This window comes from Eptesicus fuscus, chromosome 13 (genome assembly GCF_027574615.1).
Source record: "Eptesicus fuscus isolate TK198812 chromosome 13, DD_ASM_mEF_20220401, whole genome shotgun sequence".
Taxonomy (NCBI): domain Eukaryota; kingdom Metazoa; phylum Chordata; class Mammalia; order Chiroptera; family Vespertilionidae; genus Eptesicus; species Eptesicus fuscus.
In genome coordinates this window covers 17,280,464-17,294,422 of record NC_072485.1, presented here as the reverse complement: position 1 = coordinate 17,294,422, position 13,959 = coordinate 17,280,464, and the positions used below count along the sequence as shown (strand labels likewise).

The following is a 13,959-nucleotide window of genomic DNA, read 5'->3' as shown; positions in this document are numbered from 1 at the left end:
GTCATATAGAACACAGACCCCAAAGTGGCCAATTAAAGGAGACCCACCATTAACCCAAGTGGCAGGGGGGGGGGCCGTAGGGGGCTGTTGATGCCTAAATGAAGACGGGGAAGCAGATCCAAAGGTAATTTGTGACACTTTTCCCCTGGGAGCAGCTTTGAAAATGCCAACTCTTAACCAAGGTCCACGCCTTTTCTTTATGGCTATAGATGTTGTTTCAGAGGACATGATATTAGGATTCTCTGTGAATTCTAAACCACTACATATGTATAAGAAATCATAGTAATCACACATGCTCCCTTTGATCAATTTTACTTAACTTCTGATAAGTATGTTGTTGTAAGGAAATGAGCTGCTTGATTTTATCCTTATACTGCTGCTGGGTGGTCATGTTTTGATATTTCTGCCCCTTTGTGGGTCAGACAGTGAACGATACCTCTGTGGGTAGGTGGTGGGATCTTTGCTTAAATGGGGGAACATACTTAATGTCAATGATTCAGGAAAAGGGGAAATCCTAGAAAAAGAAATGGAGTTTGAAAAGTATATCTTACACTGAATAAAAAGAGGGGGGTGGCTCTTCGTCTGTCTGGGCTAGGACTTATTAGGGACTAGACTGTGTGAGGATGGTCTCAGGAGAGGAGGGAAGAATGCTCTCACCAGCTGGATGAAGCTTAGTGGTAGGCAGGGGTCAGTCCTTAGAGACTCCGCATATGAGCTAGAACAGCAGTTACAGCCAGCGAAGAGGTCTTCTCTGCTCATTATTTCTCTTTGGTTATCCCTGAGCATTTGACAGGTCCTGACAAAGATACAGCCTCATCTCAGGTGCCCGGAAGGAACTTGAAGGGAAGAGCCTGAGGCTAGAGAGCTAAAAGGAGAGCAGCATGGCAGTGGCAGGAACCAGTTCCCCAGAAGAAGGTGAATTTCAGTGGATATGCAACTGGATATGTCTGGGTCTTAAGGATCTTATGGGTATCACCCTCTATGTGGACATTCATTCTTCTGCCTAACCTAGAGGACTCAGATGCTTTTTTTTATTAAAAGAGTTGTATCACTTCATTCCTTATTATGACAAACTAGAGGCCCCGTGCACAAAAATTCGTGCACTCAGAGGGGTCCCTCAGCCCAGCCTACACCCTCTCACAAACCGGGACCCCTCGGGAGATGTCCACCTGCCAGCTTAGGCCCACTCCCCGGGGAATCAGGCATAAGCTGCCAGTCAGACATCCCTCTGGCAGCCTGGGAGCTCTCGGGGGATGTCCAACTAATGGCTTAGGCCTGAGCATCTGCCCCCTGGTGGTCAGTGTGCATCATAGTGACCAGTCATTCCTCCATTAGGGTCAATTTGCATATTACCCTTTTATTATATAGGATACAGGGAAGGGCAAAATTAGATTTAGAGTGTTGAGTACAGGAAACACATTATTCTTGTATTATTATTTATCAATTATTGTATTTATTATTATTATTAACCTACTTTTGCCCACCTCTGCATTGAGGAAAGAACCATATCTTTGTTAAGGAATAAATTAATTTGTAGCTTTTCTTTGCTATACACTGTGTTAAATGTAGAGAGATGGAGGGTCGTCCACCTCTAGAAACTTACAGTGTAGTAGAAGGAAAGAGATATATAAACAAATAAGTATAAAAAATGTGCCCAGCCAGTGTAGATCAATGGTTGAATGTCAATCCATAAACCAGGAGGTCAGGGTTCAATTCCCAGTCAGGGCACTTGCCTGGGTTACAGGCTTGATCCCTAGTGAGGGGCATGTAAGAGGCAGCCAATCCAGGATTCTCTCTCATCATTGATGTTTCTCTCTCCCTTTCCCTTCCTCTCTGAAATCACTAAATATTTAGTTTTTAAATATGACAGATGTTTGAACAGACATATTTATTAGATATATGGAGGCAAAATGAGGAAGAAACATGAAAATTTAATATGATTCATAGGCCTGAGGTCATAGTCTCACTTTAATCTTAAACTTCTTCAAGAGAGTAGTGTGGTCCATTAGTAATTAACATAACAAAACATTCTCTAGCCTGCCATCTGAATTTCTTCATTAGCTTATTTATACATAACTGTGTTGAATAAATATTTTATTTTGCCTGGAGAAAAGAAGGCTGTGTCTGGGGATTTTATTTATCTGTGCTCTCTGACCTAAGGTTACTTTTCTTAAATCAGAAATTAAAAGTCTGGGTCTTAAAGATCATAGATAGGTTATCCAAAACCATCTTGGAGTCAACAAAAATTTTAAAGAATTCATAACCCATTTTAAAAAAAGTTACTTACACCTGTAATTGGAAAAAAATTTAAATATAATAAAAAGAAAGATAAAATCACATTTAATAAAGAAATTTTCCATGTACCTTTATTTAATAACAGATTCTCCATGATGTATAATTTTAAATAATATTATGGCCTATAAGTAAACATCATATAAACACTATTATGACAATGTCTGTAATTCAATATCATGCTTATGGCACATTATTCAAGTTCTTGATTTTGATCATTAATAATGTAAACTACTTTGAGTTTAAACAGCTATTATGCTTTAATCGTCTCTTTCTTCAGGATACTTTCTGTATTGCCTAACCATGCACCAGGAATAATTTTATTTGTACCCAAAAACAGTAAAAATAATCTTGAAGTCTTTGTTGAGAGAGTATCAAGCATTTTAACATTAAATAATCACAGTTTCTATTTAACTTAAACTATTTTATGAAACAGAAATGCTTCACGGAATGCATAGATCAAATAAAAAAATAAATATGTCTCCAAAAAAGTCAGTTTTGTTTTTATCATGTGAAATAAAGAACAGAATTAAGAATATTTTGGTGTTTCTCCAACAACTGTGATTCATTGATATCATCTTTAAATAGGAATCTCTTTTTGTCCATATCCTTGTTTAAAGAGATACTATCAGCAATGGAGGGAGCATCAACTTTGTATAAAACATTACAGTAATACCTAAAGACTAAACAGCACCTTTATATAAAAGAAAAAAACAGTTCTTACAAGCAACACATTATATATCATAGGTATCAAGATACATTAGGAGTGCATTTTCATTGTATATATTTTGAATTTTAAAACTTACTCAAATATGTTCTTTTCAAGTACACATGCAACATTTTCTAGAACAGACCACATGTTAGGACACAAAACAAGTCTCCATAATTTTTTAAGATTGAAATCATATCAAGCATCTTCTCTGACCATCAGGTCCGAAACTAAAATTCAATCAAAAAAAAAAAAAGAAAGAAAAACACACAAACACATGAAGGCTAAAAAGCATGTTACTAAACAATGAGTGCATTAACAATGAGATCAAGGAAGAAATCAAAAGATATCTTTTTTTAAATTTATTAAATCTTTATTGTTCAGATTATTACAATTGTTCCTCCTTTTTCCCCCATAGCTCCCTTCCACCCGGTTCCCACCCCAACCTCTGCTTTTACCGCCCCCCCAACTGTCCTCATCCATAGGTGTACAATTTTTGTCCAGTCTCTTCCCGCAACCCCCACACCCCTTTTCCCCCCGAGAATTGTCAGTCCACTCCCTTTCTATGCCCCTGATTCTATTATATTCACCAGTTTATTCTGTTCATCAGATTTTTTTATTCACTTGATTTTTAGATTCACTTGTTGACAGATATGTATTTGTTGTTCATAATTTTTATCTTTACCTTTTTCTTCTTCTTCCTCTTCTTAAAGAATACCTTTCAGCATTTCATATAATACTGCTTTGGTGGTGATGAACTCCTTTAGCTTTTTCTTATCTGTGAAGCTCTTTATCTGCCCTTCAATTCTGAATGATAACTTTGCTGGGTAGAGTAGTCTTGGTTGTAGGTTCTTGCTATTCATCACTTTGAATATTTCTTGCCAGTCCCGTCTGGCCTGCATAGTTTCTGTTGAGAAATCCACTGACAGTCGTATGAGTGCTCTCTTCTAAGTAACTAACTGTTTTTCTCTTGCTGCTTTTAATATTCTCTCTTTGTCTTTTGCTCTTGGCATTTTAATTATGATGTGTCTTGGTGTGGTCCTCTGTGGATTCCTTTTGTTTCGGGTTCTGTGCACTTCCTGGACTTGTAAGTCTATTTCTTTCACCAGGTGGGGGAAGTTTTTGGTCATTATTTCTTTAAATAGGTTTTCAGTATCTTGCTCTCTCTCTTCTTCTGGCACCCCCATAATTCTGATGTTGGTACGCTTGAAGTTGTCCCAGAGGCTCCTTACACTATCTTCATATTTTTGGATTCTTTTTTCTTTTTGCTTTTCCGGTTGAGTGTTTTTTGCTTCTTTGTATTTCAAATCTTTGACTTGATTCTTACGATCCTCTAGCCTGCTGTTAGATCTTTGTATAATATCTTTTATTTCAGTCAGTGTATGCTTAATTTTAGTTGGTCCTTTTTCATATCCTCGAGGGTCTCAGTAAATTTATTGGCCTTTTCTAGGAAATTCTTGAAAAACCTTATAACCGTGGTTTTGAACTCTATATCCAATCGTTTGCTTTCCTCCATTTCTTTCATTTGTGATCTGTTTTTTTGTCTCCGCATTTTTGCTGCTTCCCTGAGTTGATAGAGTGGCTTTGTGTGCTAGTTGTCCTATATGGGCCAGTGGCTCGGCCTCCCCAGTTACCTGAGATGGACATTCTTGGTGCACCCCTTTGTGGGTTGTGTGCACAGTCTTGTAGTTAAGCCTTGATTATTGTTGGTATCACTGGGAGGAACTGACCTCCAGGCCAATTGGCTGTGAGGATCAGCTGTGTCTATGCTAGGAGAACTTCTGTGCTGGAGACACCCTTATGGGAGAAGACTTTCAAAAGCCTCTGTGCTCAGCTTGAATGGGGCAGAGTCTCAGGGTGGAGCAGACAGCATTGGTTTCCCATCAGCCCTGCCCTGTGTCTCAGTGTCCCGTGGTAATTGTTGCAAGCACCTCTGAGAGAAAGCCGCCCTTGAGTTCCGCCCTCTGCCAGACAGTCCAGTTTCTCCCCAAATGAGTCTGGGTCCCCAGAGTCTCATCCAGAACTGGAGTTCAGTGCAGTCGGGAGCTTTTGTCTCCCTCCCGCTTGAGAAAGCCAGCCGCATACTCAGTTGCCTGCCCTCTCTGCGTGTGCGCGCCTTGGTACCTCTGCCTTCCGTAGTTCCTCTGAGTCTCAGTGTGCTTTTCTCTTTCCTGACAGTCCAGTTTCACCCCGTATGAGTCTGGGTCCCCAGAGTCTCGCCCGGAACTGCAGTTCAGTGCAGTTGGGAGCTTTTGTCTCCCTCCCGCTTGAGAAAGCCAGCCGTGTACTCAGTTGCCAGTCCTCTCTGCAAGCGCGTCTCAGTACCTCTGCCTCCTGCAGCTCCTCTGAGTCTCAGTGTGCTTTTCTCTTTCCTTCCAGGTGTAGAATTTCCACTCAGCCAGCCTTCCTGTGGTTCTGGATGATGTCCATTTTGTCTTTTTGTTGTAGTTTTGAAATCTTTGTGCAAGGCAGCAGTTTAGGTGTTTACCTATGCCACCATCTTGGTTTCTCCCTCAAAAGATATCTTGAAACAAATAAAAGTGAAAACACAACAACCCCAAATCTATGGGACACAGCAAAAGCAGTCCTACAAAGGAAATTCAGGCCTATCTTAAAAAACAAGAAAAATCTCAAATAAGCAATCTAACCTTACACTTAAAGAAACTAGAAAAGAAAAGTAAAGCCAAAAGTGAGTAGAAGAAAGGAAATAACAAAGATCAGAACACAAATAAACAAAATAAGAGCATAAAAGAAGATTTTAAAAGATCAGTGAAACCAAGAACTGGTTTTTGAAAAGATAAGCAAAATTGATAAACCCTTATCCAGACTTATCAAGAAAAAAAGAGAGGACCCAAATAAATAAAATCACAAATGAAAGAGGAGAAGTAACAACTGACACCACAGAAATGCAAAGAATTACAAGAAAGTATTACAACTATATTCCAACAAACTGGATAATTTGGAAGAAATAGATAAATTCCCAGAAAAATACAATAAACCAAAACTGAATCAAGAAGAAACAGAAAATCTGAACAGACAAATTACAACTAATGAAACTGAACCAGCCATTTTTTAAAAAACTTCCAACAAATAAAACTCCTGGACCAGATGGCTTCACAGGTGAATTTGACCAACCATTCAAAGATGAACTGACACCCACCCTTTTCAAACTATTTCAAAAAAATTCAAAAGGAAGAAAACTCGCAAGCTCATTTTATGAGGCCAATATTATCCTAATTCCAAAACCAGATAAAGAAACAACAAAGAAAGAAATTTATGTGCCAATATCCCTGATGAATATAGATGTTAAAATCCTCAACAAAATATTAGCAAACCAGATCCAGCAACCTATAATAAAAGTGTAATATGCTAATTAGACCGGATGTCCTTCCTTCCAGACAAAGCGTTGGTGGTGGGGGCCGAGGCCCTTGCACAAATTTCGTGCATCGGGCCTCTAGTACAGTATAAAGATCATATACCATGATCAAGTAGGATTTGTTCCTGGGATGCAAGGTTAGTAAATATCTGCAAATTTATTAACGTGATATACCACTTAAACAAAATAAAGAATAAAAATCATATGATCATATTAATAAATGCCAAAAAAGCTTTTGACAAAATCCAGTACCCATTTATGATAAAAACTCTCAGCAAAGTGGAAATGAAATACATCTCAACAAAATAAATGCCATATATGAAAAACATACTCACTGGGGGAAAAGTAAAAGCATTTCCCTTAAGATTAGGAGCAAGACAGGGATGTTCACTTTCACCACTCTTATTCAACATAGTACTGACAGTCCTAGCCACGGCAATCAGACAAGAACAAGAAATAAGAGGCATCCAAATTGGAAAGGAAGAAGTAAAACTGTCATTGTTTGCAGATGACATAATTAATACTGTATACAGAGAACCCTAGAGATTTCATTGTAAAAAAAAAAACAAACTACTGGAACTGATAAATGAATTCAGTAGAGTAGCAAGATACAAAATAAATACTCAGAAAACAGTTGCATTTTTATAAAGCAATAATGAACTATAAGAAAGGGAAACAGAAAATAATCCCACTTACAACTGCATCAAAAAAGGAAATGAAATACCTGGGAATAAACTTAACCAAGGAGTAAAAACCTGTACTCAAAGAATTATAAGGCACTGAAGGAAGAAACCGAAGAAGAAACAAATAAGTGGAAGCATATACTGTGCTTATGGATAGGAAAAGTAAAATGTCTATGCAATCAAAAGCAATCTATAGATCCAGTGAAATTCTTATCAAAATATCAATGGTCTGTTTCACAGACTAGAACAAATAAACCACAAACTTTATATGGAACCACTAAAGACCCCCAAATAGCCATAGCAATATTGAGAGAAAAACAAAGTTGGAGGTATCACATTACCTGATATCAAACTGTACTACAAGGCTATTGCAATCTAAAGAGTATGATACTGGCATAAAAACAGACATATAGATAAAAAGAAAAGAATAGAGAGCCCAGAAATAAACTCGCACATATTTGCTCAATTAATATTTGACAAAGAAGGCAAGAACATACAATGGGATAAAGATAGTCTATTCAACAAACGGTGTTGGGGAAAATTGGACAGATACATGCAAAAATATAAAACTACATTCTTACATCATATAGGAGAATAAACACAAAATAGATTAAAGACTTAAATATAAGGCTTGATAAAATAAAAATTCTTGAAGAAAACATAGATAGTAAAATCCCAGACATTTCTATTAGTAATATTTTTTTCTGATATATCTCCTTTGGCAAGAAAATCAAAGAAAAATAAATAAATGGGGCTATATCAAACTAAAAAGTTTTGTACAGCAAAGGAAACCATCAACAAAATGAAAAGACAACCCACTGAATGGGAGAACATTTTTTCCAATAATACATTTGATAAGGGGTTAATAGCCAAAATTTAAAAAGAACTCACACAACTCAACTCAACATCAAAAAAACAAACAATCTGATTAAAAACTGGACAAAGGACCTAAATAGACACTTCTCCAAAGACAACATGCAAATAGTCAGTAGACATATGAAAAGATGCTCAAGGTCACTAATCATCAAAGAAATGCAAATTAAAACCACCATGAGATATCACCTCACACCTGTCATAATGGCTATGGTCAATAAATCAACAAACAATAAGTATTAGCGAGGATGTGGAGAAAAGGGAATCCTCATGATTGTTGTTGGGAACGCAGAAGGTTCAGCCATTGTGGAAAACAGTGTGGAGTTTCCTCAAAAATTAAAAATGGAACTGCCTTTATGACCCACTGATTCCACTACTGGGTATATATTCTAGGAAACCCAAAATATTAATTTGAAAGAATATATTCACCCCTATGTTCAATGCAGCAATCTTTACAATGGCCAACCTATGGAGGCAACCCAAGTGCCATCAAAGTTGAGTGGATAAAAAAGCAGTGGAACATATATACAATATGACTTGGCCATAAAAAATAATAAGCTCTTATCATTTTTGACAGCATGAATGGACCTAGAGTGAAATAAGTCATTCAAAAGCAAATGCCACATGATGTCACTTATATGTGGACTCTTCAGAACAATATAAACAAACAAAACAGATTCATAGTTACAGAAAACAGACTGATAGTTGCCAGAGGGGAGGAGGCTAAAGGGATGGGGTGAAAAAGGTGAAGGGATTGAGAAGCACAGATTGGTAGTTACAAAATAGTAATAGGGATAGAAAGTATAGCATAGGAAATATAGTCAATACTACTGTAATTACTATGCATGGTGCTAGTTAGGTACTGGATATATCAGAGGGAACACTTTGTAAAGCATATGATTGTCTAACCACTATGCGATACACCTGAAACTAATACAAAACAACATTGACTATAAACTGTAATTGAAATTTTTTAAATTAAAAATAACTTACTCATTCAAATCCCTTGTATCTTGGTTCATTTTAATATTTCCTCTTGTCTTTAGTGTTCTGCAATCTCAGTATGATATGTTTAAATGGGTTTATTTTTATGTATTGCACTAATTTTGCTGTACTTCATACACATGAGAATTTATCATTTCTGGAAAATGATCGACCATTATCTATTCAAATGTTGCCTCTCCCCTATTCTCTGTATTTTCTCCTTTGGAACTCCTACCTTCTTATTCCATGACTTGCTAATGTTTATATTTACTGTTTCTTTATGTCTCTGCATGCTGGGTATTATCATCAATTATGCTATGGCTAATCTGCATTTTAATCCTTCCACAGAGTTTTTTTATTTCAAATTTGTACTTTCATTTATAGAGTTTCTATTTTTTAAGTAGCTCTTATTCTCTCCTTAGAGTTTGATTTCTCCTTATATATTACCAACAATTTTATTTTTATATTCTGTACTTTATATTCTCTTTCATGTTGCTGCATTATCTCAAGTTCCATTATAAGGATCCAATAAGGCTGTTGCATCTCATGCTGACTCTCCCTCGTGGATTGTATCATCTGCTCTCATTCTTGGTTGACTATTTCCTTGCATGTTTTGTCATGTATGATAGTGAGCATATGTTTAGCCATGCTCTTCTATCTTTTGCCATTTTCTTGAAAATCCTTGGCAGTTGAGATGGTTGGTACTATTCTTTCAAAAATGGTTTTCTATTTTACCCTTCCAGAAGTCCCAAGGGTATTTTTCAACTTGAAGATTTCCAGGTGAGCTCAGCAGTGTAAAAAACAAAAGCAAAAACCAAAACTCACATGACATGCAGGCCCAAGGAATGAAATTTTTAGGGGAAGATTTATTTTTCTTTTACTAATAAAGTTTCTTGTTTTCACTTTGTGCTGGTGGTGTATTTTTCTAGCCTAGCCTCTCATAAAAACAAGGATCCTGGATTTATGCAGGAACAGAGATGTCTCAGTCCCAACTCTCTGCCTCATCTAGAACCGAGGTCTTAGCTTCTCTCCATTTCATATGGACACTGGACTCGAAGCTCCTGGTCACTCAGATCCATAATCCCCCAGGCAGCCACAGCATCAGCTCACAGGCTATGCTCTGCCTTTTAATGTCTTTGCTTGTGACACGTGGTAATCTCTTTTACTTTTTGCAAAACTGCATACTGTTGTAAACTTATTTTAAATATTTTATCCAGTATTGCTAGGTATTAATAAGCATAATTTTTAAAAATTATCGCAGTCCACTGTATTGCCAGAGCTTTAGTTTACAAACAGCTTACTATGTCATTATGCTTAATTCTTTAGTCAGTCTTTTCCAGATAGAATGCTTAGTTGGACTGTGTTTCAGATCTTGAGAATTTAGAAACCCTTAACATTACTTTTTATGTCCAGAATTCTTCCTCATATTCAGAAGTGATGAACAAGAGACATACTTTTAAGTTCGAAATAATACACCTCCTAGGATTCTGGCAGAACATGGACCATTTCTTGCTAATCACCATTACAAATTGGCCAAAACAGAGCACATTAATTGACTACCAATTAAAAGTTGGAAAAAGGAAGAATTTGAATCTTTTTCTTCTAAACACCATGTCAAAATGTTACTACTTACACTATTAAGGCCTGAGAACTGCTCCCAAACAAAATAATTTGCCACCATTATCTGCTCTCATCTGCTGATATATGTAAAATATATGTAAAAATCTTTCTACGTAAAAGCATTATGAAACAGAATTTTTTTAGCCAGAGACACTGAATTTATCTCACAGAAAAGACAACTTGCAAAAAAAATAAATTGTGATTTTTATAAGAGAAAAATCTCAATGATTTCAGAAAATGCCCATGCCCATGTCTAAAGTGCACTAGTGATTGCCCTTTCACAAATAACACTCCTCCCACTCCGGGGAAATGTATGAAATTGTTTAAATAACATGTCAATAGCCGATGGAAGGGTTTATTTGTACTCTCTACCAAAGGGAAGTAGTTTCCTTTAGCTCTTTCTCTTACATCATAGGTGTGAAGTACTGCTGTTTATTGGTTAAAATATTTCAGTTCCTTGACTTTTTAACTGGGAAAAATAAAAACGTTGCCAGAGTAAACAGTAAGGAAAAGTAACTATAAAACCTTTTGGAAATAACAGATTTTAGACACGGCCAAACTCTAATTCTGGAACAAGGCTCACTCTTAAATTATTATAATAGCTCTGACATGACACGAGGGATGCTTCTTATGAACTGAAGCACATTCAAATATTTCTGCTCATCTCTCCGCTGCCCATGTCTAGCCATTAAGATTGATCTGGAATTCCTGAACTAAGGGAGAAAAATACTCTCTACATAGTAGGTAATGTAAGAACTGGATACTAGTAAATCAGTAAGGCAATGAACTACATTTGAAGAAAACATTGGGGAAAGTTTTCAGGACATATTATTACTTTACTTAGTCTCACTGCTACTATATTACACTAGTTTTTAAATAGAATTATTTTTCCCACTGAGAGTAACAAGTGATTATAGACTAATCAGGTGATAAAAAGAAAAGAAAAGATTTTGTTTATGGGACAGTCTAATTTTTAAAAAACAGTATAGCTATTTTAAGTTGCTTAACTTAGTGACAGATAATATTACCTTCTTAGTAGATCTCAAATCTAAGCCAATAAAAAAAAAGTTCACCTATGTTTTAAACATATACTCTCAAATCAAATTTGAAAATAGTTGTATTTACCATATCCAGGATTCATTCATTTTTCTTTCTATTTTTTTCTTGGCATATATCTCCTTGCTACTCAGAGTGTGGTCTGTGGACCAGCAGCCTCCACATTTCTCAGCAATTGTTAGAAAGTCAGTATCTTGGCCTGCACCTAGCGCCTACTGAATCAGAACCTGCATTTCAACAAGATCTGTAGGTAATTCATAGGTCCGCTAAAGTTTGAGAAGGGCTGCACTGTAAGAAATAAAAATATTCTGTCATTTAAAGTCAAACACAACATTTCTTCTGGGGATAAGGACAATGTCCTGGAATTAGATAGTGATGATGATTTCACAACTTTGTGGATATACTAAACACCACTGAACTGTACAACTTATTGTATGGTATGTAAAATATATCTTATTTAAAAAAAAAAAAACAGAAGAAAAAGACACGTACACATACAGAAAAAAGTATACTAGGCATTTCCTACAAGCCAATACCGTAAAATAAAATTTCACATCTTAAAAAAAGAGAAGTAACAGTAAATGATTTCAAATTGTACAGCACACAGATGCATGCAACCAGTTCTAACTTTTTTTTTTCTTCTTTTATCTTGGCAAGAAAATAGATGCTCCATTTCCTAGGGTTCACCTCTTACTGTGACAGGGAACCACAGCAGCCTTGTCTGTGGGCAGCCCTGGCCAAAGATTGGGGCGCGCTGCGCTATCCTGAGGGTCTGCCTGGGGCCGAGGGGGCGGATGCCCCCTCCCCCATAGACACCTCTAGAGCTGCCTACTGAACTGCCACTGAGACCTGCTTTCCTCCGGAGGAAAACCGCATGTGGATGGATGTGGCAAGTCAGGAAACCTGACTGCCCAGTCCAGTGAAGGAGCAACGAGGCAGAAACGCTATCTCCCAGCTGCACCAGTGGGCCCAGGCGGGTGGGGGAGGGGAGACTTCGCCTTCATTTCGCCCTCTGCCCGCCTGTGCCAATCTCCTCTCCACCACCACCCCTCCAAAAAAAAAAATTTATTAAATAAAGTCTTTTAATTACTGAGAATGCACTAGAACCCTCCCCCCGCCCGCCCGGCCGCTTCTCCAGTTTTCTCCTCGCCGGCCCGCATCCTAGCCGGCTCATCTCCCCGGACGCCTTTGGTAAAAGCTTCGGGTGGGGAAGCCTAGAAGTTCTATTTCCCACACTTAACCCGGTGACCCGGGTGGGGAAGAGGATGTCCCAGGGCACGCCCGCCCCCTCCCACGCACACCTGGGCGCTTCCCTGCCGTCTGGGGTCCGGGGGACCTGTGCGCGCCCCGGAAGGGCTGGGGCGGGCAGCGCGCGGAGACGCGCGCCGAGGCAGCGCCAGGACCCTCGTGTTCCACTCCTCTCCCCACCGAGGCCGAGCCGGAGGGGCGCCGCTTTGAATGAGTGCCCTGCCCAGTCCGTGCCACTTGGCGCAGGACCCGGGGTCTCCCTGAGGGGGCCAGCTGGCCTCCGCACCGGAGAAACGGACGAGACCCCTGATCACCCGCTGTGGTCTCGGGGGGCCTGCGGGCTCACGCTCACCGGCAGACCTCCCGCCCCGCGCCGGCTCCCCGGGAGCGATCAAGACCCCCACGCGCCCCTCCGCTCCCGGGGTCCCAGCCCGGGCTCGCGGGTCGGCTCGCACCCCGCAGAGCGCGCCCGGCCCCGCGGCGCTCGCACTTACACGTTGGGGTAGTAGCCGGAGGGCGGCAGCGGGGGCTGCGCGCAGCCGTCCTCTCCCAGCGCCGCGTCCAGCAGCAGGTAGTCCTGGCTCTCGTTGCGCCGCGCGCCCGCCCCGGCCGCGCCCCGGGGAGAGCCGCCCGTCCGGGCCCCGAACGGTGGGCTCGGGTTCATGGCGGGAAGCCGGACGGGCCCGGGCCCCGCGCCGCTCCGGGGGGGAGACGCCTGGGCAGTGGCCGGGGACGCGGTGCCTGCTCCGCGTCCCTCTCCGGACGGGCCCGGGGCGCACCGGTGCCCGGGGGACGAGGTTGAGGCGGGGGGTGCGGACGCCTGGTGGTCCGAGCTCCGAGAGCCGCTTTGCTGCTAGCAGGGGGCGAACTCGACCAGTCAGGGGGTCGGTCACAAAGGGGACCCCCGCAAGGAAGCGGCCCGGCTCCCGGGGGGAGTGAGTGCAGGCGGGGCGGCGGGTGGCAGCGGAGCCTGAGCGCCTGGAGCAGGGGAGACGGAGCTGAAGAGTTACTATGTCAACGGAGACTCTCCAGCCCTGGGCTCCCGCCTTCCTCCCCCACGTCCTCCGTCATGATCCCACCTTTAAAGGGATCAGAATGACGTTCTAGAAACAGCAGCT

General features: G+C 40.3%; 1 protein-coding gene across 2 annotated transcripts in view; it reads right to left on the bottom strand.

The window, feature by feature from the left end:
- TRPC6 (transient receptor potential cation channel subfamily C member 6) overlaps positions 1–13,505 on the bottom strand; it is a 105,664-nt gene extending 92,159 nt beyond the window's left edge. For both annotated transcript variants that reach the window (XM_028157008.2, XM_008149196.3), the window contains exon 1: positions 13,336–13,505. In XM_028157008.2, coding sequence (XP_028012809.2) covers positions 13,336–13,505 — 170 coding nt within the window. The remainder of the gene's footprint in view (positions 1–13,335) is intronic.
- Between the last annotated feature and the right edge of the window lie 454 nt (positions 13,506–13,959).